The sequence below is a fragment of the Elephas maximus genome, chromosome 8 (assembly GCF_024166365.1).
Source record: "Elephas maximus indicus isolate mEleMax1 chromosome 8, mEleMax1 primary haplotype, whole genome shotgun sequence".
NCBI classification, from domain to species: domain Eukaryota; kingdom Metazoa; phylum Chordata; class Mammalia; order Proboscidea; family Elephantidae; genus Elephas; species Elephas maximus.
The window spans coordinates 28,584,309-28,610,595 of NC_064826.1; the positions used below are offsets into that span (position 1 = coordinate 28,584,309).

Consider the following 26,287-nt stretch of genomic DNA (forward strand, 5'->3'; position numbering starts at 1 on the left):
AAGTGATGAATGTGAATTCTAATATTATACCAAACACTCAGATCATAAAAAAAGTCAACACAGGAATTTGAAGTTTTCTTCCTTCTCAGCCCACCTCAACCTGAGAAAGTATCATAAAGCATAAGAGCCAAATGCTATACTCTGCTCATTCTGTTATAAACCTAGAAAATAATTCACACTATTGATTTGAAACCACTTAAAGAAAAAATAAGTCTATCTGGTAACTCAATTTTCCCAAAAGTATCTTGTTGAGAAAAAAAGAAAAATGGCATTATAGGCACATATACTGGCCACTGATAAATTATATTCAGTGTTAATATTTGGAATAAACAAATTACCCCAAAGAAGTTTAGCAAATGTTTTCCAAAGAAATATTACCATCTTCCCTTCTAAGGATCATTCTGACTGTACTTCCTCCAACACAGATTTTTTCTTTCTTCTGGCAGCCCATGGTATAGTCGCTATTCTTTGCCAAAACCATAATTCAAAGATGTCAATTTTTCTTCCTTATTCATTGTCTAGCTTTTGCATGCATACGAGGCAATCGAAAATACCATGGCTTGGATCAGGCCCACCTTAGCCCTCAAAGTGACGTTTTTGCTTTTTAACACTTTAAAGGGGTCTTTTGCAGCTGATTCGCCCAATGCAATACGTTGTTTGATTTCTTGACTGCTGCTTCCATGAGTGTTGATTGTGGATCCAAGTAAAATGAAATCCTTGAGAACTTCAATATTTTCTCCATTTATCATGATGTTGCTTATTGGTCCAAATGTGAGGATTTTTGTTTTCTTTATGTTAAGGTGTAATCCATACTGAAGGCTGCAGTCTTTGATCTTCATCAGTAAGTGCTTCAAGTCCTCTTCACTTTCAACAATGCAAGGTTGTGTCATCTGCATACTGCAGGCTGTTAGTGAGTTTTCCTCCAATCCTGATGCCCTGTCTTCTTCATGTAGTCCAGCTTCTTGGACGATTTCCTCAGCATACAGATTGAATAGTTATGGTGAAGGGATACAACCCTGATGCACACCTTTCCTGGTTTTAAACCACCCGTATCTCCTGTTTTGTTTGAATGACTATGCAAAGGTTCCTCATGAGTACAATTAAGTGTGCTGGGATCTTATTTTTCGCAATATTATCCATAATTTGTTGTGATCCACACAGTCAAATGCCTTTGCATAGTCAATAAAACACAGGCCCTGGTGGCACAGCAGTTAAGATCTTGGCTGCAAACCCAAAGGTCGGCAGTTCAAATCCACCAGCTATCCTTGGAAACCCTACGGGGCAGTTCTACTCTGTTTTATAGGGTTGCTACCCTGGTGTCGTAGTGGTTAAGTGCTACTGCTGCTAACCAAAGGGTCAGCAGTTCGAATCTGCCAGGTGCTCCTTGGAAACTGTATGGGGAAGATTTACTCTGTCCTGTAGGGTCACTATGAGTCGGAATCGACTCGACGGCACTGGATTGGGTTTTTTATGTGTCAGAATCAACTAGACAACAACGGGTTTGGGTTTGGGTTAAACATCTTTCTGATATTCTCTGCTTTTAGCCAAGATCCATCTAACATCAGCAATGATATCCCTCCTTCCAGTCCTCTTCTGAATCCAGCTTGAATTTCTGACAGTTCCCTGTCTATGTACGGCTGCAACCACTTTTGAAAGACCTTCAGCAAAATTTTACTTGAGTGTGATATTAATGGTATTGTTTGGTAATTTCCACATTCTGTTAGATCACCTTTCTTTGGAATGGCCACAAATATGGATCCCTTCCAGTTGGTTGGACAGGTAGCTGCCTTCCAAATTTCTTGGCATAGACAAGTGAGCACTTCCAGTGCTTGATCTGTTTGTTGAAACATCTCAATTAGTATTCCATCAATTCCTGGAACCTTGTTTTTCACCAATGCCTTCAGTGCAGCTTCAACTTCTTCCGTAAGTGCCATTGGTTCTTTATCATATGCTGCCTCCTGAAATGACTGAATGTTGACCAATTCTTTTTGGTACATTGACTCTGTATTCCTTCCATCTTCTTTTGATACTTCATGTGTCATTCAATATTTTTCCCATAGAATCCTTCAACATTGCAACTTGAGAACTGAATTTTTTCTTCAGTTCTTTAAGCTTGAGAAATGCCAGGCGTGTTCTTCCCTTTTAGTTTTCTATCTCCAGGTCTTTGTACATTTCATTATAATACTTTGCCTTCTCCTGCTGCACTTTGAAATCTGTTCGGCTCTGTTTACTTCATCCATCTGCTTCAGCTACTCTGCGTTTCAAGAGTAGAAGGTGGAATATGCTATTAACTGTTGTTTCTTCCTTTCCTTTTATACAGATGTCACAATGACTTTTCTAAAATCAAACCTGACCATCTGCCTACGATTTTTTAACAGTTTCTCATCAACTCCATGGTCAATTCCAAGCTCTGATATGCAGACGAGGCATTTTTTGACCTCTTCTTCTTCCTCGTCTCTAGTCTTACTGCTCATTACATCCTAGACTTTGTGCCTCAACAAGACCAAAATTTTTCTATTTCTTTGATGAACGTGTGGACGTGCCACCAGATCCATGGCAATAGATACTGCCGGCCATGTGGAAGTTTTATTCTAGTAATCAGGACTTGGTGTCAGTATAACTCCCATCATCCACTGCAAGCATTTTTTTTTTAAACCATGTTTTTCTGAACTACTTTCTGTGGTTTTCTCGCCTATGGAAGAAAAACTATTCAGGTATAAATTAAGACCAATAACATAATAATATATTGTAGTTTCATTTTAGGAAAAAGCCTTAAGGAAAAAATAAACTAGTCAATTTGGTTGAATAACTCAGTGAATTGGGCAAACTATCCACTTGACTGATTTTACTTGCTAATTGACCTAATGGTCAACCAAAGATTTAATCTGTTTGATTTTTAAGTACGCTGCATCTATAATTTTGCTGAACCTTCCAATTACTGGGAAACCCTGGTGGTGTAGTGGTTAAGTGTTATAGCTGCTAACCAAAAGGTCAGCAGTTCGAATCCACCAGTCACTCCTTGGAAACCCTATAGGGCAGTTCTACTCTGTCCTATAGGGTCGCTATGAGTTGGAATCAACTTGATGGCATTGGGTTTATTGTTGGTTTTTACCAACTACTGAAATCTTTTTATGATGAAGGACAAAAAAAAAAAAAAAAAACAAAGAGTAAGACTGTTTGTGTTATTCAAACTCATCCTGAAAAAGACCATAGCTTTTAATTCATATTCAACCAAAATAAAGCATTCATTTTTTTAATCAAAAATTCTTTCCAACATATTCTATGTTCAAGACACTAAGATAAGAACAGCAAAAACAGGATATTAGTCATGAGATATGATTCAAATGGAGACTATGAATCCAACATAACACTTTAAACAAGCTGGAGTTCAGAGCTATGGAATGTACTTGGGAGATGACCATTTCCTAGGCAGAAAGGGAATGTGTATACTTGTACTATATTTTATGCTCAGAACCAGCTAAGTGAATAACAAAGTAACAGATTGTGTTTTTCAAAATAGTAAACATAGAAGATGTACTTGAACTTACTAGGATATATCTTTATAAACATTCACCGAGAGTTCATTTCTCTGCATTTTATCTTTTCACTCAATGGTTTTCAGTGGGACTTGTCTATTTTAACACTAAAATTGAGCTCTTCATGAGATAAAATGTTCAATCATTCCACTGAGCATGATTTTATCAAGTGCCTACTTCTGGTTTCATCAGAAACTCACCACCTCTGGCATAAGGGCTGTGTCCCAGATCCCTGCTTGAAAGCTGAGTTCTGACATCATCTTCAACTGAATCATCCCTGCTGCCACCCACAAACACCTGGTGTTTCCTTGGCACCCTTCCAACCCAGTCCCAACTTGCCTCAGGCCAGCTTACCTTAGATCTATGGGGAACCCAGTGTGAGGTATGGTGGTAGCAAGCTGCTTAACCTATTTGGCAAGTATATATGGAAAAGCTGTTTGAAGTTTGGCTGCTTTGAATGGATTTCTTTTAACCACAGAATTTTATTGCCCTCTTGAGGGATAATCATAACTCATATTAAACACCAGAACAGCCTAGATTCCTAGGGATGGTCCCACCTGTTCTGAGGCATCATCACATAGGGTCATATTTTAAATTTTATTTCATACTATAAAAGTAGAAAGATGAATTATGAAGGCCTGGGTAGGACTAGCTTTCATCAACTTAAAAACATGAACAACGTTAAATAGCTTATAGAACATGTTCACATCCTCTTTACCATGTTACCTGGGGCCTGAAAACAATGAGGTCATCCAGTACAATCCTTGCATTTTACAAATGAGGAAATGGAAGCCCTAAGAGATGAAGTGGTTTGTCTCGTGCTGCATCTAACCTAAAGCCTGGAACACAGTGCACTCTCAACAAGTGTTCATTCCAACGCTGCTCATGGTTTTCTTTCTTGTTTTTTCCCACCGCACTTCCGGTGCCAATACCCCAGGAGAATTGAGGAGCTTGTATTCTTTTAGGGGTAAGGGCTTGGGAAAAGTCCCTGCGTGGTATAAATAATTAATGTGTTCAGCTGCTAACCACAGGATTAGAGGTTTGAGTCCACCCACCCAGAGGCACCTCAGAGAAAAAGCCTGGCGATCTACTTCGGATAGATTAGCCACTGAAAACCTCAAGGAGCACAGCTCTACTCCAACACACATGGGGTCGTCATGAGTTGGAATCAGCTTGTTAGCAACTGGTACTGGCAGGGGCTTGGGGCGGGGGAGGTGGTGCAGAGAGGGTTATGTGTAAGGAATATCTGTTATCATTTCCCAACCAGCAAGGCAGTATTGAAAATACTATTTTTCTTTAATTTGATATATTTGTTGATTTTATTAAACCATATTTATTGTATAGCCTCTCAGGCTAAAGTGATTTTAATGATAGTATTAAAACATAATGAATTACTTAAATCAAATTCTAGATGAAACAAATTAGATTTTGTTTTATCAGAAGACTTTTATTTATAATAAATGAGACCTAAGTCTATAAATTCTTTTTAGCCTTCATGTTTTAACAGAAAATTTTTTTTTTTTTTGGGAAAGACTATTTTCTAAGTGTATGCTTTTGCAAACTATATATTGTTATCGTTACTATGCACCATCCAGTTAATTTTTAACTCGAGTAGAACTGCTCCGTAGGGTTTTCTTGGCTGTAATCTTTACAGAAGTAGATCACGAGGTCTTTCTCCTGCAGAACCACCAGGTGGCATCGAACCACCAACCTTTTGCTTAGCAGGTCAATGGTTAACCATTGAGTTGTCAAGTTTCCTTAAACTATATGTACATATAAAAATAAATATGTATATAAATATATACATATTAAAGGCACTGTTATAAAAAATAAACCTACTGTGTTTAACTCTTAACTTTATACCACATATTACAGGATATGGAAACCCTGGTGGCGTAGTGGTTAAGTGCTACGGCTGCTAACCAAAGGGTTGGCAGTTCGAACCTGCTAGGTGCTCCTTGGAAACTTTCTGGGGCAGCTCTACTCTGTTCTACAGGGTCGCTCTGGGTCGGAATCAACTTGACAGTACTGGATTTGGTTTTCTGGTTTGATATTATAGGATATTAAGAAAACTCAGGAGTTTTGGACATAGAATCTGAAGATCCAGCTCAGCCAGTTTAATAGCTTTGTGACCTTGAAAAGTCATCTAGACTCTCTAGAATACTGGGTTTGTAAGAACAGTGTGATAATATTGACCAGACAGGATTCCAAATATTATTTACAAATGTAAGGCTTTCTATAATATTATTAAATGTATTAATTATACATGAATTTTAAGAAAACCAATTTAAAATTGATTTAAAAACTCTTGACTATTATAAAGAAAATTTTACCCAAGTACTATCTATTGTAGCAACAACCTGGCAGGAAAGAAATCGCTGCAGGGTGCTGAGACTTCTAAAGATGAACGTATAAAGCAGATCTGCCAAGCTCTTCTGTTTGAGGGGCCTCCAAAGCAGTGTTATAGAACTCTTGGAGTCCTTCAAAATGAGCTTGGAAGTTACTGGCCTTTAAAAAAAAATCATGTTCAAAAACAGAAAATGAAAATGTTCTTCTTATGCAAAAGTGACAAATAATGACACATTCAGAAAACTCATTGCTTCTGAAAATTTACTCAAAATAAACTAGCAGCCCAAAGATGCCCAAATATGATAAGATGACAAGTTACTCAAAGCTGGGCTGTGCTTAACTATTGGTTATGTGGCTGAAACACTTTAATCTCAACTCACCATTGCTGCAACGTATTTCCTTGGTTTCATTCATAATTCGTGGTACCACAGCTAAAAAACAAAATAAGTAAATTTAAAAGAAAAAGATCAGAAGAAAAAAGAGTATCATAACCTCAAACACAGAATGGTTTAATAAAACATTTGTTTTGTTGTTTAGTTTTTATTACATCATGAAGCATTTCTAAGTAAAACCAAAAGCTAAGATAAAACCAAAGACATTACTTGATTTGAAATCTGGAAGATGATTACATCAAATAGGAGAACGTTGAGGAAGGAAACGAATGGTTTAATCCTACCTACCGCCTGAAGGTAGGGATTTGGTCCTACGATGTATCAAGGTTCCTTCTAGTTCTATGATCCTATTAATATAATTTTGCAAGTTATTAGTTATAGAACTTTCATCCAGTTGGTTCCACTAATATTTACACTTCCAAATTCAACCAACCATCTATCTTAAAACCTCATTAATAAATATTCGTGGAACAAATGAATGAATGAAAACTCCTAGTGTACTTAAATCAATCATACAAAGACAAAAATGGTTGGAGAGGGAAGGGTAGCCTGAATAACTAGTTTATTATCAGTTTTTCACTGGGCCTACTGATTCATTCCATCCAGTCAATGGTTCTCAAACTTTAGCATGCCACAGAATCGTCTGAAGGGCTTGTTATAATACAGATTCCTAGGCCTCATCCACAGAAACTCTGATTCAGTAGATCTGAATTTTCATTAATTTCCTAGGCAATGCTGATGCTACTGGCCTGCAAGCCACATTTCGAGAACTACTGTATTGTATCAAGGAGCCCTGGTGGTGTAGTGGTTAAGAGCTTGGCTGCTAACCAAAAGGTCAACAGTTCAAACCCACCAGCTGCTCCTTGGAAACCTTAGGGAGGGCAGTTCTACTCTGCTTTATAGGGTCTCCATGAGTTGCAATCAACTCGATGGCAATGGGTTTGGTTTTTGGTATGTTCTATCAAACCCTAACTTATAATTGGAAAACATTATTTTTTTAAATTGTAGATGCAAGGGTAAAACATTATTTTTTAAAATTGTAGATGCAAGGGTAGGTGCTTATTTTCCTTCTAAAGTTATATACTTTTTTCTTATTACGAAAATCTCAGATGTTCGTTAGAAAGGAAAAAAAAGATACAAAAGAAAATAAGCCAAAAAGATAAAATCAAAATTGTTATTACTTTCCCTTAATTATTATAGGTTCATGTTGCTTATAGCTAATTTTGCATTTAACAATATAAGCATCTTTCATGTCATAAATATCCTTCTAAAATATGATAATGGCTTCATTCTGCATTTTATTAGATGACTAGAGCTTAATTTATCAATTCACTATTATTGGGTGGTTTCTATTTTCTCTCATTTATTAACAAGTTTTGCAATCAAATCTTTGAATTTTTCTTAATTATTTCCTTAATACTATATTTAGAAGTAAATTTTCTAGTCTCTAAGTTTATCTTTTAATGTTTTTCTTACATCTTGTTAAATGCCCTTAACGACGATCATTCTAATTTGTACTTTCACCACAGCACGAGAATACTTCTTTTCCTAGGCTTGCTCCAATTTCGTTATCTTCAAGAAGAAATTTTTTTTTCTGAATTTGAAGAAAATAGTATTTCCCTGTTTATCGTTAATGAAGCTACTTTTTTTTTTTTAATATGCTTTTTGGCTAGGCAATACTTATTTTCATGTTGAAATCAAGTGGGACTATATCTTTTACCTTTTTTATTTTTGATTGCATCAAATGGCACTTGTGGTTTTCCAACGTTCCCATCTTCTGAGAAAGAATTCCTGCAGATGCAATGCCAAACAACTCTGGATCAATGAAATGAACAAAATTCATGGAAATTACATCTAACACTCTATTTCTTTTCCTGTGTGGGCTCAGTTATTTTGATGAACACAAAGAAACACTTTCTGTCTTTCATTCCTCAAAACTGGCAATCTAGCCTCAAAGGAGGTGGGTGGAAATCTCATCATCCCTAATCAGTGGAAGCACATTTGAAGAAAACCAGGGCAAAAAATCACTCTTCTGTCCAAAACTAAGCAATCTCTGATAGTCTGGGTCCAACAGAACTGATTCAGGAACACATATTCTTATTGGAATCTGTTTGGCTAAAGTTTTGAAGAAAGAAGCTTTGGAAACTCTGAGGAACAGCCTGAGAAGAACATACAGATAATCTAAGAAATGTAAGAGTACCAGGCAGAAAATGACCATGGCTGGCCACGGCTTCTATCCTTGAGCTCCGATGGGCAGCAGTGAAGGGGAAGGGTTAGTTATATCTCAGTGTGTTTGCCTCATTTTCTCTGCTGTACAACTAACTAAATGCTTGGCCAGATTGCCCTTTGAATTCTTAAATGTGGGGCCAAAGTAATCTAAATTGCAGACGGAAAAATTGCTGGTCCTGATGATAGGGAATACTGGGCAGGGCTGGCTGCTGATCCCTTAACGGAACTTTCTAGTGCTGTTGTGAATCTCCATTCCGCACCAGCAAAATGGAGATAGCTAGCTATACCTGCCTTACTTCACAGGGCTGCTAGAAGAATTAAATAAAATGCATTTTATAAATATTTGTTGTCCCAGATACTGTTCTGGGCACTGTGGTAGAGGAGAGATGCACAAGACACATTGAATTTCTTCAAAATATAAACACAGACAGGAAATTAAGAAGGATCTGGGATTAAAAATAGGGCTGGGAGAACTGAGCTTCTCTTAAGGGTGATGGAAAAATTTGGAGATGCGTAATGGTAATAGTTGTATAACATGATGAACATAATTGCTGTCGTTATTAGGTGCCATCAAGGCCACTTCGACTCATAGTGACCTTATGTATAACAGAGCAAAATATTGCCCAGTCCTACACCATCCTCACAATTGTTGCTATGATTGAGCCCATTGTTGCAACCACTGCGTCAATCCATCTCATTGAGGGTCTTCCTCTTTTTCACTGACCCTCTATTTTACTAAACAGGATGTCCTTCTCCAGAGATTGGCCCCTCCTGATAATATGTCCAAACTAAGCGAGACAAAGTCTCGCCATCTTTGCTTCTAAGGAACATTCTGGCTGTGCTTGCTCCAAGACAGAGTTGTTCCTTCTTCAACATAATTGAAGTCACTGAATCGTACGTGTGAAAAAAGTTGAAATGGCAAATGTTGTACCTGTGAAAATTGTATATTTGAAAAATGTTGACATGGCAAACTTACTACAAAAAAAAAAAAAGTCCTAATTGCCGTTTTATTTTTTTAAATATTTATTTTCTTAGAAATACACAATGAAATCATTGTGGGTAAGAAATAATGACATCTAGGACTTACTTTAAAATACTTCCCTCCTCCCAAGGAATAAAGAAATAGATAAAACATGAGGCGAGATATATTTAGTTCAAGTCTGTCAGACAAATTAAAAAAAAAAATTTTTTTTAATTCATATGAAACAGAAACTCTGGATGAAGTTCACATCTGATACATCCCTGAAATACACAGAAACTGAATTTTGGAAAAGCTACCATCTTCATGGAATGAGGCACTTCGTACATAAAGGCAACCTGCAGTGATTTCTTGGGTAATTGTGGGAAAAAATTACGTGTTTTGAAAATGTGGATTTTTAAGGAAAGCATTTGCAAAGCACACATGCAGTTTTATGTTCAGCAAAGTGCAAATAATCAGGTAGGGCACTCTGATTTTAAGATTTCCATTCTGTTCAAATTTACACCATTCTGTCGTGATTTCCTGATTCTGAGGCTCTGGGCACATACATAACCAGTACCCACTACTTAACTGTTCTACAAGCAGGTGATCTTTATTTAAAAGGAAGGAAGAAGGCATTAAACCCCTGTTCAATGTAATGTTTAGTGTATGTTAGCAAAATGGGCTTTTTCTGAGGAAAAAAAACTGGAAGTGATCATTGTGAAGATAAGGGCAGTGATGATGGCATGCCTAACTCCCTGTCCCCATGATGTTCTGGCAAAAAGCACCGGACCAAAGAAGGAGAAGGCCAGGGCCCTAATCCCCCCGCTCTACTTCTCTCAGCTGTGTGATTTAGCAAAAGACACATCTTCTCAGTTTCCTCATCTAGAAAATGTATCTAAGGTACACCTTCTTGTATATTACGTACATTATGATGTATGTATATTGTACAGATAACATGGCATGATTATGGTAATCCAATATATAGACACTCACTGGTAAATTCAAAAATAATTTGAATTGAGAATTCTTACTTGAAATGTTCTGGGGGCAATATACCCAGTTGCTTCTTGATAAGCATCTCACCTGAAGTTTATTTATCTGAGTGTTAACTTAGATAAAACTTTCAAACATGTTTTGCTTTTCCTATAAGGGAAAGAAAAACATTACCCCCATTGCAGAGGCTGACTGATATTTGGATGGTTTAGGACTATGAAATGGAAAGTATAGTGCTATTTACTACCTACCTGCCTTATAGCACAGCAGACACCATGTCTCATATGGATGTTATTTTATACGAATCCTCCTGAAATAACATGTGGTAGGTGGCATAGTCCATATTTCACAGATGAGGAAACTGAGTCTCAGAGGGGTTAAAACCTGCCTGCTGTAAACAATGAACTCTAAAATTGGGATTTTGAATGTAAGTTTGTCTGATTCAAGAAAAGTCTGACTGTTTCTTCTATGCTCAACACTTATCGTTAATAGCTTCCCTCAATGGAAGAGAATCCAGTCTTCTGAATTTAAGATCAGTCCCTTTGTTAACCTGACAACATACGGGGGACTTGAGAAAAACTTGCTGGGGAACAAACTTGCCAAAGCTTGCATATCTCAAGGGAACTCACTTGAAGTTAAACACAATACTTAAATAGGCTCCTTGGTAAATCCAGCCTGCTCTTCTCCCATTCATAACAATGAATGACATAGTCTTGGATTATTTTTGTGCATCCAAATTACAAAGTGGGTTTGGGGTACATTATTTAAAACTTCATTTTTAATACTTCCAAGTATTAAAGGAATAAGGCCAACTTTGTAAAGTTATGGCAATTAAAGTCAGTTCTGATCCTGAGAGATGCCCTACGAATTCTCCAAATATTTGATTATTTGTATTTTCAAATTGTATGAAAAAAGATTTGTGGTAGAACTGTTCTCACTATCTCCTGAGGCAGCAGAAAATGACAGTACCTTAGCAATAGGTTAGCATTGGGGCAGTGGTGGTTCAGTGGTAGAATTCTCCCCTTCCATGTGGGAGACCTGGGTTCAATACCCAGATGACGCACTTCATGTGAAGCCACCACCTGTCTGTGAGTATACAGCAGCTAACAACAGCAGGTTAGCATTAGCCAAGACTGAAGGCCTTCATGCGGGTAGTTGCTGGAGACGTAAATGGTTATGTCATGTCCATTAAGCCTTTCATCTCTCTAGGAAGTTTAAGGTTGCTTCTGCATTGTGGAAAAGTCAAATCCCCCCTCGAATTCATCCATATAATAAAGAAGCAGACATTACCCTAGCCCTGTCTCTTTTCACCAACTCCTGGAGATATTAATATGTCTTACTTCTCCCACTCTTCTTCTCATTTCCTGATTATTTGCTTTCATTATGGAGCCCTGGTGGCACAGTGGTTAAGAGCTGGGCTCTTAACCTGCTGCTCCTTGGAAATCTTCCTGGGCAGCTCTACTCTGTCCTATAGGGTTGCTACAAGTCAAAACTGGCTCAATGGCACATAACAGCAATAGTTTTCATTACAATGGAAGTAAAGATGGAAGGTCAAGAAACTTTTCTCCCAGCCCAACGTTTCCTGCTGAGATTCTACCTTACAATAAAAAAAGTCCTAATCTTGTTAGTCCAAAGGACTAATGGACCATATCTACCATGCCCTCCACCAGACTGAGTCCAGTACAACTAGATGGCGCCTGGCTACCACCACTGACTGCTCTGACAGGGATCACAATAGAGGGTCCTGGTCAGAGCTGGAGAAAAATGTAGAACAAAACTCTAACTCAAAAAGAAAGACTCGATTTGCTGTCCTGGCAAGACTGCAGAAACCCTGAGAGCGTGGCCCCTGACATCCTTTCAGCTCAGTAGTGGAGTCACTCCTGAGGTTCACCTTTCAGCCAAAGATTGGACAGGCCCATAAAACAAAACAAGAGTAAAGTGGCACACCAGCCCTGGGGCAAGGGCTAGGAGGCAGGAGGGGACAGGAAAGCTGGTTGAGAAGGGAGAGTGGGGTTGTTAACCAATGTTGCAAAATAATGTGTGTGCTAACGGTTTAATGAGAAACTAGTTTGTTCTGTAAACCTTCATAAAGTACAATTAAAAAAAATAAGTCCTAATCTTGTGCCTGCCAGTGACAGAACAAATATAGAAATCTGGACAGGATTTGCCCAGAATAAAGTCATGCCTCACAAACTCTCTAACTACTCTTAGTCTCTCAGGCCCCACACTGACTGATGGTTCATAAAACAAATCTCACCTAATTCTGTCAGATGCTCCTGCAATTCAAGGATATACATCATTGAAAGAAACTTTTAATTTTAAGCCTTATTTTATGGTGGAGTCAGGTCCTGTTGGTTTGATCAAACCATTAGATATATTTTTGTTACAGTGTTTGAAGACCACTAGAATCATTATGGTTTCAATGTTTAAAGGAGCTCCTTTTCCAGAGGATAAATTTTTGGGAAACGTCTTCTTATTGCTTTCTTTAATGTAGGCAAAGCTTTTTGAAATCAATCTTTAGACAAGAGACTTTTTGGACTGCACAACCCAAATTGTGGCGATCTTACCATTCCAGTGGGTGTAGCTGTGCCTTTTTATCCACGAGCCGAGATTGTTCAAATACATTTAAAAGAGACCAGTATTGGGTCAGGACTGAGCCAGGCTTCCCCATAGGATATTCCATATCATAAAATTCATGCATCAAAGATTGAATCCCAGGAGTGGTAGATGGGAAGAGCTGAGAAGGAATATTCAAATTCAATGTTTGAAGACAGACTATTCAAAGACAGAGTATCAGAATAAGTTAGGGAAAATAAATAAAAATGCAGTATTACTAGACCAAAAAAAAAAAAACCCCAAACTTGTTGCTGTCAAGTCGATTCTAACTCATAGTGACCCTATACTACAGAGTAGAACTGGGTTTCGAAGGAGTGCCTGGTGGATTTGAACTGCCAACCTTTTGCTTAGCAGCTGTAGCTCTTAACCACTATGCCACTAGGGTTTCCAATATTACTAAGGAGGCTTTATATTAGTCAGATTTTTTAAAAACTTGGATATTTATTAGAAACCCATTGGCCAGTACCGTAATTTAATTTTCTGTGCAGTTGTCAAGGTAAATACCACCTTACAAAAGGAACTAATTCTACTGATGATCATATCGCCAAAGAGAGTGAGGTTTCATTTTCTTGCTCTCAGATAGTAACGGATTTCTTCTTCCTGCTGTACCAAACCAGCTGCTGGCCAGCCGATTCTGACTCATGGTGACCCCGTGTGTGTCAGAGCAGAACTGCGCACCGTAAGGTTTTCAGTAGCTGATTTTTTCAGAAGTAGAGCACCAGGCCTTCCTTCTGAGGCACTTCTGGGTAGACTCCAACCTTAGGATTAGCAACTGAGCACATTATCTGTTTGTACCACCCAGGGACTCCTTTCCTGCTATACCTGTTACTGTCGAGTCAATTTCAACTCATAGCACCCCTACAGGACAGAGTGGAAACTGCCCCATAGGGTTAAGGAGCGGCTGGTGGATTTGAACTGTTGACCTTTTGGTTAGCAGCCGTAGCTTGCCATAGCTCTTAAGCCCTATGCCACCAGAGCTCTCTTCCTGCTATTGATAATTTGAAAAGAGCTGAGTAACTGAGTGTAAGAATGACGAGAAGTCCTCTCAAATACAAGTGAGTTAGGTCAGGGTGAGAAATATTAATGTCACCGAACAAAACAAAACTATGGTTACTCTTTTTCTACTCTGAGAGTCAGAACTTGGGGCTTGCCCTTTACTTCTGCAAAGTCATTCTTCAATTCCTCCTTGTGGCATGCTGAGAGAAGTTCTCTACATGTCTGAAATTTTGAACTCTTGAAGGGTGAGGCCAGGCCTCTTTGATTACATTTGTATAGTATTGAACCAAACTGTCCTGACTGTAATATTTAATATATTGAAATTAATTAAACTACCATCTGTAAATTAAATTATCTTTGGGGCAATATGCTTACACTGAACTCTCTAAAACATGGGGCAAAATTATAAAAACAGATACAAAATAGTCACTAATTAACTTAGTAAATAGGTTATAACGCGTACAAGTAGCATATGACTGTCGATTTTTTAAAAGTAAGAAAAATGCTTGAAACGAACATCTGTTTAATAATGAATTTCAAAATGCTGTTTTAGAAAGCCTTGCATGAACAAACGTTAGGTGGAAAATATAAATCTACTATAGTCCAGCTACATAATTGGCAGAACCAGAAAGGACACAAGTTCTGAGCAGGCACATTCATATGCAACAGCCTGTCCTTTGATATTAACCAACAAATGAATAGAACTCAAGAAAATGCACAGAAGACAAAGGAAGTGCCACTGATTTTTTCGTAGGCTGAAACCAGCTGGGTAAAATTTATTATATAAAGTTTCCCGTACAGTTAGACAAATTAAAATTTAAGTTGTTTTCTAAAATGATTCTTGCTATATTCAGTTACAGTTGATCTTATGCAAATGAAAGAGTATAATGAGCAGAAAAAAAATTTAGTTACACAGTTAATGTCCCAAAGATAAAGGCAAAACTTCTTTAGAAAAATGTCAACATTTTCCTTTTGAGAACTATCAAATCCCGGTAGCTATACTAATCCACATACTTCTACCTTGAACAAGTGGGCTATTTGAAAACTCTTAAAGTAAAGCATATAGATTCTGCTCATCTTAATATTCAGGTCTTTGAAAAAAGTAAAAATGTTTACACATATTTCTACTTCTTAAAGAAGTACCGTCATCTAGTTTGAAGTCAAAAGTAAGTAGTTTGTGTCTAATCTGCTATAATTTCAGTGATCAAGAGGAATCAAATGTCACTTTTGATTTACCAGTTGGAATTGTCCCAGACTCCCAAGTTCCTTTATGAAAGTCATAATTGAGTTAATATCCTCTAAAGACAGGCATTGATTTAGTTCCCTTGAATAGTTTTCACCCTATATTAGAAAACAAACAAAAAAACTCTTAAGCAGTTGTTGCAGTCTAACCATGTTCATGAATTGCTTCCCACTTCATAAATCAATCAAATTTTGGACTCTATAAACACATGCATTAATTAGTGCTAAATAATACATGGTAATTTCAACTTATCATAACACATAGTCCAATATAAGAAAACTTCATATTGACCAGGAAGACCTGGAGGAAATAGCTCAGCGGTGCTTTCTTTGGTAGTGAGATTAACAACCAGTTTGGGATGAGGGAGGAGTCTCCTTTGGCCTCCAGGGCACTAGAGGTCAGAACAGCAAAGGGGCATCTACATGTGAACCTCATATATGGAACATTACCATTTTGGAGTTTCAAGAGTTCTAGTAAATGGCAATTCCCCAGGTTTCCCGATCCCCATTTCTTTCTAATGCATCCCTGGAACAGAAGGTTGCTTATATTACTTTTTTTTTTTTTTTTTCTGGTGGAGTGGTTTTAATGAAAACCAACTCACTAGAGAAGGAAAACAGAACTAGAGGAACAAGTTAATAGAATCATAGGGAAACAACCGTCTAAAAGGTCATGTTATAGCTCTCATGAACACCTCTCCTTAGAGCATCGGTGTTTGTTCACGAGACCTTTCGCCTTCCACTCTTCCGGATCTCTGAATATGAGTTTTAAAACAAAAATATAGGGAACCATGCTATACTTGATAACCTGTACAGATTTTTCAACGTATCAGGAACACTTGCTCTAACATGCCATAAAAAATTAACCAATACTATCCTGAAGCACTACACCCTAGTCATCGGCATCAAATCAAACATATTAACAGATGTGAATGCTTAAAAAGTTTAGTGTTATAATTCAAGCTCCTCATATCAATCTAGAGCACTCACTACTAGTCTAGACTGCCTCTAAAAACTTCTAACATTTCTCTTAAAGCATTCGACAATATGTAATATATATTATTCATAATATCCACAAAAGGTCCTTTTTAAACCTGTAATTCCTCATAATCAGTCAGCCATAGTCTTAAAAACCAAACCAAACCCATTCCCATCAAGTCAATTCTAACTCGTGGTGACCCCATACGTTACAGAGTAGAACTGTTCCATAGAGTTTTCTTGGCTGTGATCTTTATGGAAGGGGATTGCCAGGACTTTCTTTCGTGGAGCCATTGGGTGTGTTCAAGCCACCAATTCTTAAGTTAGCAACTGATCACAAACCATTTGTGTCACCCAGGGACCACTTCACATACTTAGCTGACATAAAAATAATATTGATTTCCAGGTCAGCAAAATATTAAGATATAAATACTGGTTAATTTGAAAAGATTTTCAAGTTGCTTAATTGTATAATAAAGAAAATAGCACCTTCTAAAGAATAACTTGAAGTAAGATAGTCAATATACAAATACACACTTACTTTAAATATGCCTGATCTGTAAAGTCTCTGAAATATCTCAGAAAATACAGAAAATGAAGATTCGTTAGAGAGAAGAAAATTCAAAGTGTCTCTCAAAAGGAATTCTTCTGTATTTTGGCCCTCAAAGTCCATATTATCATCATTTTGAAAATTTAAATGCTCATGCACCTTGAGAAAAATAAAAGCACAGCAAATATTTTTCATTGACTTACTTTTAATACAGTGGAATTACTTCTAAGGCATGATTTATTTTCTTTTGAATTATAGATCAGAACTGACATCTAGTGGTGTTTTTGCAGGTCAGCAACTTTACAAATATAAGTAATGTGGTTCTTTTGAACATACTGTTCTTTAATATATAAGGAAATTAACTAATGTATCATAAATTCATATTAACATTTATGAACAATGAATTTAAAAAATATAATAGGAACTGTTAGAAATGTGTACAAAATAATAAATAACCTTTAGATGAAGTAGATTCATAGTTTCAAATTTTAATGGATAAATCTTTTAGCTATACAACCAAATTTCTGAGCCACATATATTGTAATCAGTATCTGTACATGAGAGTTTGATACTCAGTATAAACTTGAATTCTAGCTACACATAATTTTATTTTGTTCCTCTTCCCTTCTTCCCACACCATATACCAATATAAAGCTTTCCCATGGACTAATCCAATTAGTTTTTTTTTTTTTCTTTAATCTTCTTGCTATTTTAGCTGAAAAATAAAATAGGGGAAGATGGTCTGGATGAACTAATTTGATTAGAGAGGAAGAAAAATAATCAGGGTGTATATAAATTTAGTTTTTTTAAAATAAATAGTGTATTTTAAAAAGCCCTTCAATTTATGCATATTTATATGAGAAAAATATTTTTAAAATTCCTCTGGCTTTTTCATTCAAATATAGAGCAATTTAAAATTAAATGTCTATATATAAAGAATAAAAGTTACGTCTTTCACAAAACCATGTGAATAAATTGGATAATCTCCTATTTTCTGTGATCTCTTATCTGCTTTTCTATTATCTCATATCTACTTTTCTCCGTTAACACATACTTGACTTTATGCTGTTTACATGTATGTCACAAACAGTGGTTACATCATGTTAAAATTTAAGCTTATCCTACAGACACATAGTGGGATCGGAACTCAAATCATAGATTCTCTACATACTAGCTAATTCCCTGAACCATAGGAAATATAAGTCTGCAATGCCTTAGTTGATTGGTTACTATGAATGACAACATTAACAACAACGATAACAATACCCGCCCCCCCCCGACACACACAAGAAAGCATGCAGATCTTTGAGCCAGATGGGGGAAGCCATACTCACCTGGAGAACTACAGGGTACCGGAACCTGCCGTAACCAATGTCAAATGTTAAAAGTTGAAAACATAATCTGCATCTGAAATAGAGGCACAAAGTAACATTAACATATATCCTATTGGTTTCATTTACTCTATCATTTGGTATCATGTTATTAATAACCACTACAGTTAATTTTCAGTACCTATACTAATCAAAAAGAGAAGTGGTTTGGATATTCTAAAATTGCATATAATTCATTTTTGGACTGGGAGTCTTTTTTTGTTCCTTACACAAAATACAAATATCTGTAAATATTGATAAGACATTAAGTAATGAAGTTACTCTATGAAAACTTGAATAGGGAGAAGAAAACACCTCCACTCCTGCATGGTAGGCACTCTTACTCTCATACGAAGTGTGATAAAGCTTACATTGAGGTGTTCCTTTTTTTTTTTTTTTTTAACATGCTAGATTTAACACTTCCCTAAAACAAAGGCAGAGACAAATTATATTCAAGGAACCCGAGATATCAGGATGGGAGGCCTTGAATTTTGTTAATAAAAGTCCTTATTATCTTCTCTGTATCATTAAATCAGTAGGATGGTTGAAAGAAAAACATATTATGTATAAGTAAAATTATCCCTAAATAGTCAATGCAAAGTATGTAAGATAGAAATAGCTGAGTTTCAATAAGGACTGCAAATTAAAAAAAAAAAAACAAAAAACAACTTGTACATTATTTCTGGCTACCACTGTTTATATATTAATGAGTTTGTAATTTTTTAGGATCTATAAATTAGGAAACATATGTTTAGAAGGTTTAACTTTTATACTGGTGTAAAATTTTCCAAGTAGCACATACTTGTAATAATTGAGAAATATTTTCACCAACAATCAAGTTTTAGAAAGATTTTTTTCTCTCTCCCTTTTTTTAAACGTTAGTATTTGTTGTTACCTGTCGAAGGCCTTTGGTCCCAGGGTAGATATTTCACCGAACGCTTCAGCTGCTAGCAGGAGCTTACTTATTGCTTCCTTTATATTATCAAAGGCCTGAAGAGGTGAACTGGCCCTCAGGAATGTCTCAACAAATGTTTGCAGCTGTAAACAAAGAAAAGGATTCATGTACTGAAACAATTTCAATGTGTCTATCATTGCAAAGGTGAACAGTTTGGAGGATTTCTTTAGGTCATCTCTCCTTGCCATGCTCAAAAAACTCCTTCAACAGGAAAGTTTGATAATCTAAAATATAAATAAATATATATATAGAGAGAGAAATGGAAAACCCTGGTGGCGTAATGGTTAAAAGATACAGCTGATAACAAAAAGGTCGGTGGTTTGAATCCACCAGGCATTCCTTGGAAACCATATGGGGCAGTTCTACTCTGTCCTATAGGGTCGCTATGATGGCAATGGGTTTGGATTTTGGTTATATGGAGAAAAGCAGATATAAGATAATAGAATGTATATGTATAGATGGAGAGAGTCATTCCCTGGGTGATGCAAATGGCTCACGTGCTCACTTCTAACCAAAGGATTGAAGGTTGGAAGCCACATCGGAAGCAAGGCCTGGTGACATAAAAAAAAAAAAAATAGTTCTGAAAAATCAGCCACTGAAAATCTTACGGAGCACAGTTCTACTTTGGCATACGTGGAGTTGCCATGAGTCAGAACTGACTTGTCAGCAACTGATATACCTATCTATAGATACGCTGTTGTTTTGCCATGGAGTTGATTCAGACTCTTAGCAACCCTATGGGACTGCCCCATAGGGCTTCCAAGGCTGTAATCCTTATAAGAGCGGATTACCAGGTCTTTTCTTCCACGAAGCTGCTAGTGGGTTAGAACTGCCAACCTTTCAGTTAGCAGCTGAGTGCTTAACTATTGCACCACCAGAGCTCCTTCTATATAGATATATCTATATCTACCCACCTAAAAAGGGTTTAAATATCTTGTAGTTTAAACTTCTTTAGAGGTATTATTTACTCCCTTTTTTTTCTTCCTTTTTTCACGGCATCTAATCATGGAAGGTGCAGTGGAAATATAATAGGGCTTAAAACGAGAACGCTTACGTTTAAGTTGTGACTGTACTAACTAGATGAACTTGGACTTGCCAGTTACTCCTCTGAATCTCTGTATCCTTCTCTGTGAAACACGAATAATACCCATGAAAAAGAGAGTTGCGAAGCCAAATTAGAAGCAAATGCATATGAAGGCCACTATAAAGTATGAAATTCAAATCGTAGTCTTTAAAACAAACTGTTATCTATTTTCTGCATGTATTAGAACAAAAATAACCACATAGAAGCTGCTCTTCTTCAGTCCTTTTCTACAGGATATCTAGCCAATTAGAGGAGAATCTCAACATCCCACTGAAATTTTAACTTAAGGTATCACGTGGCTAGAGAGAAGGGGCAGTGTTACAGTAAGAGGAATGAAGCTCAGTTTCACGTCTTCTTAGAAACACTACAGTTGGCATCACAAATCATTACTTCTGTCTACCTGTTAAAACAACCACCGCCACAACAAAATGACCTCTTGAGAATGCTCAGCATCAAAGTTCCAGTCAAAAAATTTTAAAATTATAAAAGCAGATCTCATATGGATAAACATACCCTTGAAAAGATGAAGAATGAAAAATATTTTTGAAGAAACATGCAGCAGGGAGTCTAGTAATGTTTTGGAAAGAGCAAGATAAATCTATCTAAATTGCTTAATATTGCAAGTGAAAAATTATTTTTTGTTGCATAATAATTAAGGACAGAGATTGGCACTAGTGTCCTGAGGGAAATGGTAAGGTATTTTTAAAACACACAAGCAAAGTCCCCTCCAAGAGAAATAAATACTGACTTCATACAGCCTTACCAGCTGAAAAACAGAAACCTAATAAGTATACTTTGAGACCCTAAGAACACATCATTGGCATTTGGCAATTGGGATGCTTTTCCATTTCACAAAAGAAAATGAGTGTAATAATTATATGAACAAAAGAAAACAAATTAATGCTAAGACTAAAAATGCTAACACCTTTGAGTCAAGTCGGAGTAACATAATATTTTTCCAAATAAAATAAGTCATCACATTTCACTCAGTTCACCATATTACGTAGAAAAGTTTATTAATGATATTATTTCACTTTCCCATTTTAATGTTTTCTGAGTGTCGCATATGTTAAGGTTAATAATATATAATATAAGAAAGATGGAAATGAATATCTGTTTGGGATATAAGATATATAAGGTTGACTATAAAAGATTATGTCCTCCATGGGGAGGAATAATTAGCAAATTGATATTTTAGGATTGTATTTATTCATCTACTGTGGAAATAATTATTTTAATTTCTGAATGTAAATGTGAGCGTTGAATATGGGGTGCCACTACATTGATTCAATTCTATTCAATTCAATTTTTAATGAGAAGTCTACCATGTGGAAAGCACTGTGTTCTCCTCTTTGGGGGATGAAGTGAATACCACGGTGGTAACACTACAGACTCTAGGAGCAAAAAGTCCCAGACTCACCTCTGGCTCTGCACCTTCTACTGTTAATAGCAATACCTACTTTATAGAGAAAATGTACATAAGGCACACCTCTGCCTGGCGTGGGTCAGTACTCAGTACACGTCATTGTTGTTCGGTGACGTCAAGTGCCATTCTGAACTCATAGTGACCCCATGTGACAGAGTAGAACTGCCCCATAGGGTCTTCTGGGCTGTAATCTTTCTGGAAGCAGATTGCCAGGTCTTTCTCCCGCAGAGCTACTGGGTGGGTTTGCACCACCACCCTTTTGGTTAGCAGCTGAGTGCTTAAGGATTGCGCCACCAGGCCTCCTTCAGTACATGTGTTAGCTTTCTATATTTTTGTTAAATAAATCAAGACAAGTCCACAGCCATCAGAGGTGATTTCAATTAAAGTGGTTGCTGAACCCAGATTTGTGTAGTGAAATGTTTGATGTGGAATCATCAAAACTGCCTCTAGGAATTCAAACCTATTTGTGACACCAATTGAGGAAGAACATTTAAACATATATTACAAGCCTTTAAATAGAAATGTTTTTTAAAGAGAGAAGACAGAAATACTACAGTTGAATAGACCTGTGTGTGGTGTGACTCCACACAGAAGTGAAAAAGCAGAACTGAAGGACCCAAACAACTGTTTTTTCTCCCATTTCCCTAAAAAACTCAGTCTGTTGAAAGAAGGACTAACATCAGTCAACAATCACGAAAGCAGAGGAATCAAAATATAACTGTCTTTAGAAATGTAAGTGTGGACAGAGGAGAGAGAAATTGCACTCGAAAAGCAAAACTTAAGGGAGAACTGCTTGTCTTATTTTGTATTAGTTTTGTTCCAATTTTGTCTTTATGCGTTGTTTCTGTCTCATTGCATGTATTTTGTTCTCTCTAATTCCTTCAATTAAAAGAAAATTCTAAGAGGACCTCTTCTATTTAATTATTTAGTAGAGTGTCATTCAAACTGCATGTGTCAGATACAGAAGCAACATCATATAAGTGCTTAATAGGTATTTTTTAAAAATCGTCAATTTTCAGTAAGTCACTCACAGAGGGCACAATACTTCTATCAGTTCTCATAACTAAATCCACTTAGGCTAGGTGGACTTTTTTAAGGTTTGGTTATACTGCAATTTTTTACTCTAATTGTATTTCCTTGGCTAAATTACTTGAGTTTATACCTCTCAACATCTGCAGATGTAGCATGAGAGAATTGTGGTCCATGATCTCATTCCAAAAACTAAACCTGTTGCCGTGGATTTTCAATTCCAACTCATAGCAACCCTACAGGATAGAGTAGAACTGGTCTATTGGGTTTCTAAGGATTGGCTGGTGGATTCAAACTGCTGACCTTTTGGTTAGCAGCTGAGCTCTTAAACACTGTGCCACCAGGGCTCCATTAGACAATGTCAAATCTTAAATTATTGGATATTAATCCCGTTCAAAAGCCATCAGAACCTGAGCACTTTTCACCCAGGAGCTTTCTAAATTCAAGCACAAATGCCTGAAGGAGTACTCTTCCTGCTAATTTAAAACAATCAAGCCACAAATTAAAATATCAAGATTTCTCTCATTCCATATTACGACTTTCAATCATTGTTTTCAAGTTAAATAAATATGAAGTACAACCAGAATGTGCCTCAGAAACAAAGATGGGGAGACTTCCTCTCACATACTTTGGACATATAATCAGGAGGGACCAGTCCCTGGAAAAAGACATCATGCTTAGGGTCAGCAAAAAAAGAGGAAGACCGTTGACAAGATGGATTGACACAGTGACTGCAACAACGGGCTCAAACATAGCAACAACTGTGAGGCTGGCACAGGACCAGGCAGTGTTTTGTTCTGTGGTACATAGGGTCGCTATGAGGCAGAACTGACTCGGCGATGCCTAACAAGTTCCCAAGGAAGTCAGTGCTTTGGCAATGAGGTAAAAATAAATAATAGAACATTTTAAGATTTTTTAACCTGATGGACTATTCTATAAACTATAAAATGTCCTCCTTCAGTGTAAAAATAAAATATAATTCAATGCAACATAAATATAAATTGTATAGAAAATGTCCTTATAATGTCATGGTTGTAAAACCAGACAGTTAAAGCATTATCATTTGTTTATATTTGCATAACATTCAAGCAATTGCCCAGTAAGATATTTATAACTTTTATAACATCTATACAGTCGAGCAACTTATTAGAAAATATGTTGGTGGACCAAAACTAAACAATCAATTAAAAATGGAAGGACAAGGGGAATTGAACATAAACTTGTAAATATACATGTGAAAACCTCAATGATGTCTTTGATAACTCAAAATATTCCCAAGGTGTCCTGATAGCTACATTTCTTCACCCCATCCCCATCACGGCCCCTCCCATGGTGAGTTCTAAGCTCTCCCTCTCTTCTCATAGGGAGTCATGATGGCAATGTGGTTAAAGACCTTGGCTGCTAACAAGAATGTCAGCAGTTAAATCCACCAGCAGCTCCTTGGAAACCCTGAGGGGCAGTTCTACGCTTTCCTTAGGATCTCTATGAGACAGAATCAACTCGGTGGCAATGGGTTTGGTTTTGGTTTTTATCCTCTCATAAGACCCTAAGCAAATTGCATCAGTGGCAACAAGTCTTGTTCTGTGTTAAACTCACTGACTTGCTTATCTGCTCTGACCGGAGACTTAGTCCATTTAGAGCAGAAAGTGTGCCTTTTCATCTTTGGATTGGCAGTGCCTAATACACAGTTGTTAAATAAAACCCTGGAAAACCTGGTGGTGTAGTGGTTAAGTGCTATGGCTGCTAACCAAAAGGTTGGCAGTTTGAATCCTGTTGAATAAATAAACCAAAGTATGGCATTACAGAGGAGCCCTAGATGGCACGAATAGTTAATGCGCCCAGCTGCTAACTGAAAGGTTGGAGGTTCAAATCTACCCAGAGGAGCCTAGAAAGAAAGGCCTAGCAGTGTACTTCCCCAAAATAAGCCACTGAAAACCCTCTGGTGTGCAGTTCTATTCTGACACACATGAAGTCACCATGAGTTGGAATCGACCTGGTAGCAACTGCTGTTTTTTTATGATATTACAGAAAATACAGAGAAAAACCACTGATAAGAGAAATAGCTTTATGTAGCTTCTGGATAACATAGTTTCCCTTTTTAGGACAGCATGTTTATCTCTTGCTTCCAGCTCATGAGAGAGAAAGGAAGGATATTCGTTTTTCTGGTGACTTGTAATAAAACCTTTGAAAAATGGAAGCTTACAGCTGTTCGAGAGGATTTTTGAGATAAGAAAAATTAATCTAAGAGTTAGAACAAAGGATGAAAGATTAACCAATACTAGTGGTTTTCTTTTTCTTTTTTTTAAGTAAAGTTCTTGACCAACTGGAAAACTGCCGCAGAATACCCACATTTCAATATTTTGAACTTCGGGTAGTATTTAATATCATTGTGCCTTACTACAGTTTATTAGAATTTCTCTAAACGTTATTGTTTGAGAGAGAAATTTTCATCTTCTGAGATTCAAGAAGAATATTGATACTTAAAATCACTTGCACTGTTCACAGCCACGTTCTCACCAGTAACCACGTTTGACGGCTTGCTCATTTTGTATCACCGAAGTCCAAGCAGACACTTCTTTAATGGTTAGAAATTTCATAAAAAAACAAAATAAAAATCCTCCCTTGTTTCTGGCAGTTGAAACATTCCCTATCTCCACTCCATCTTTTCTGAGTCTCTCTTTTATCCTTAAGCACCCTTTTACCCTTGAACTTTTTCTTCATTTGTTTAGGATGGGAAATATCACACCAGCATGCTTGATTGCTGAGAGAAATGATCCCGAAGAGAGGTCAAATTAAGGATATAATACAAAGTCTAGGGGATGAGAATTTTAGGTTACAAGGAAATATCTCATACGAGCATTCAATTAAATATATGAAATCCAAGATACTATCTTCTTTGTCCAAATTAAAGGGGGAACAGGGATACATGCACATCTACCTATTTTAAATACAGACAGAATTTAGTCCTATTGTTCTTAATTGATATCATTATTCCGTCTTTGGCAGGCTCAGCAAGGATCCCTCTCTCTCTCTCAGATTCTGATTCAGGAGGTGGAATGCTTAACCAGGCTCTCTCTTGGAGTACTCTTTAAAACGGATCGGTTGTAATCAAAATACCAGAGAATTTTATCCTGATGTGATATATCTGAAAGTCTCTTTTTGATTGCCTCATAATTCTCAAAACTGTATCTTATAAATTCTCAATAAACTTATAAAATTAATTAAAAAAAAATGACCATAATGCTCTGTTTTAAAAAAAGTCCTCCCAGAGAGAGCTATCATTAAAATTATTGGTAGTGCACAATTGGTCAGAACAACACAAATATATTATAAATCTCATTAAATAAATTTTAAACAGACACGTAAAACTGTATCAGAAATGCACCTCTGTGATGGTTATGGCTCACATATTCATTGAGAGGATATTACTTGTCGCTAGAACGAGAAGAGGTCAGAATCCGAATTAATATTATTTTTAATGTAAGTTCTGAGAAAACCTGTTCACATAGGTACATTGATGCGGATGGAAGAGTTTTGTCATAGTAACGTGACTCGATTCCTTGAACTCCTTCCAAGTTATATGA

At 36.8% G+C, this 26,287-nt stretch overlaps 1 protein-coding gene across 3 annotated transcripts in view; it reads right to left on the reverse strand.

The window, feature by feature from the left end:
* Nucleotides 1–26,287, reverse strand: part of CPED1 (cadherin like and PC-esterase domain containing 1) — a 307,531-nt gene that overhangs the window by 141,859 nt on the left and 139,385 nt on the right. For all 3 annotated transcript variants that reach the window (XM_049893865.1, XM_049893864.1, XM_049893866.1), the window contains exons 8-14: nt 19,105–19,247; nt 18,174–18,246; nt 16,831–16,998; nt 15,309–15,413; nt 13,028–13,197; nt 7,998–8,068; nt 6,266–6,316 (exon numbers count right to left, since the gene is read on the reverse strand). In XM_049893865.1, coding sequence (XP_049749822.1) covers nt 6,266–6,316; nt 7,998–8,068; nt 13,028–13,197; nt 15,309–15,413; nt 16,831–16,998; nt 18,174–18,246; nt 19,105–19,247 — 781 coding nt within the window. The remainder of the gene's footprint in view (nt 1–6,265; nt 6,317–7,997; nt 8,069–13,027; nt 13,198–15,308; nt 15,414–16,830; nt 16,999–18,173; nt 18,247–19,104; nt 19,248–26,287) is intronic.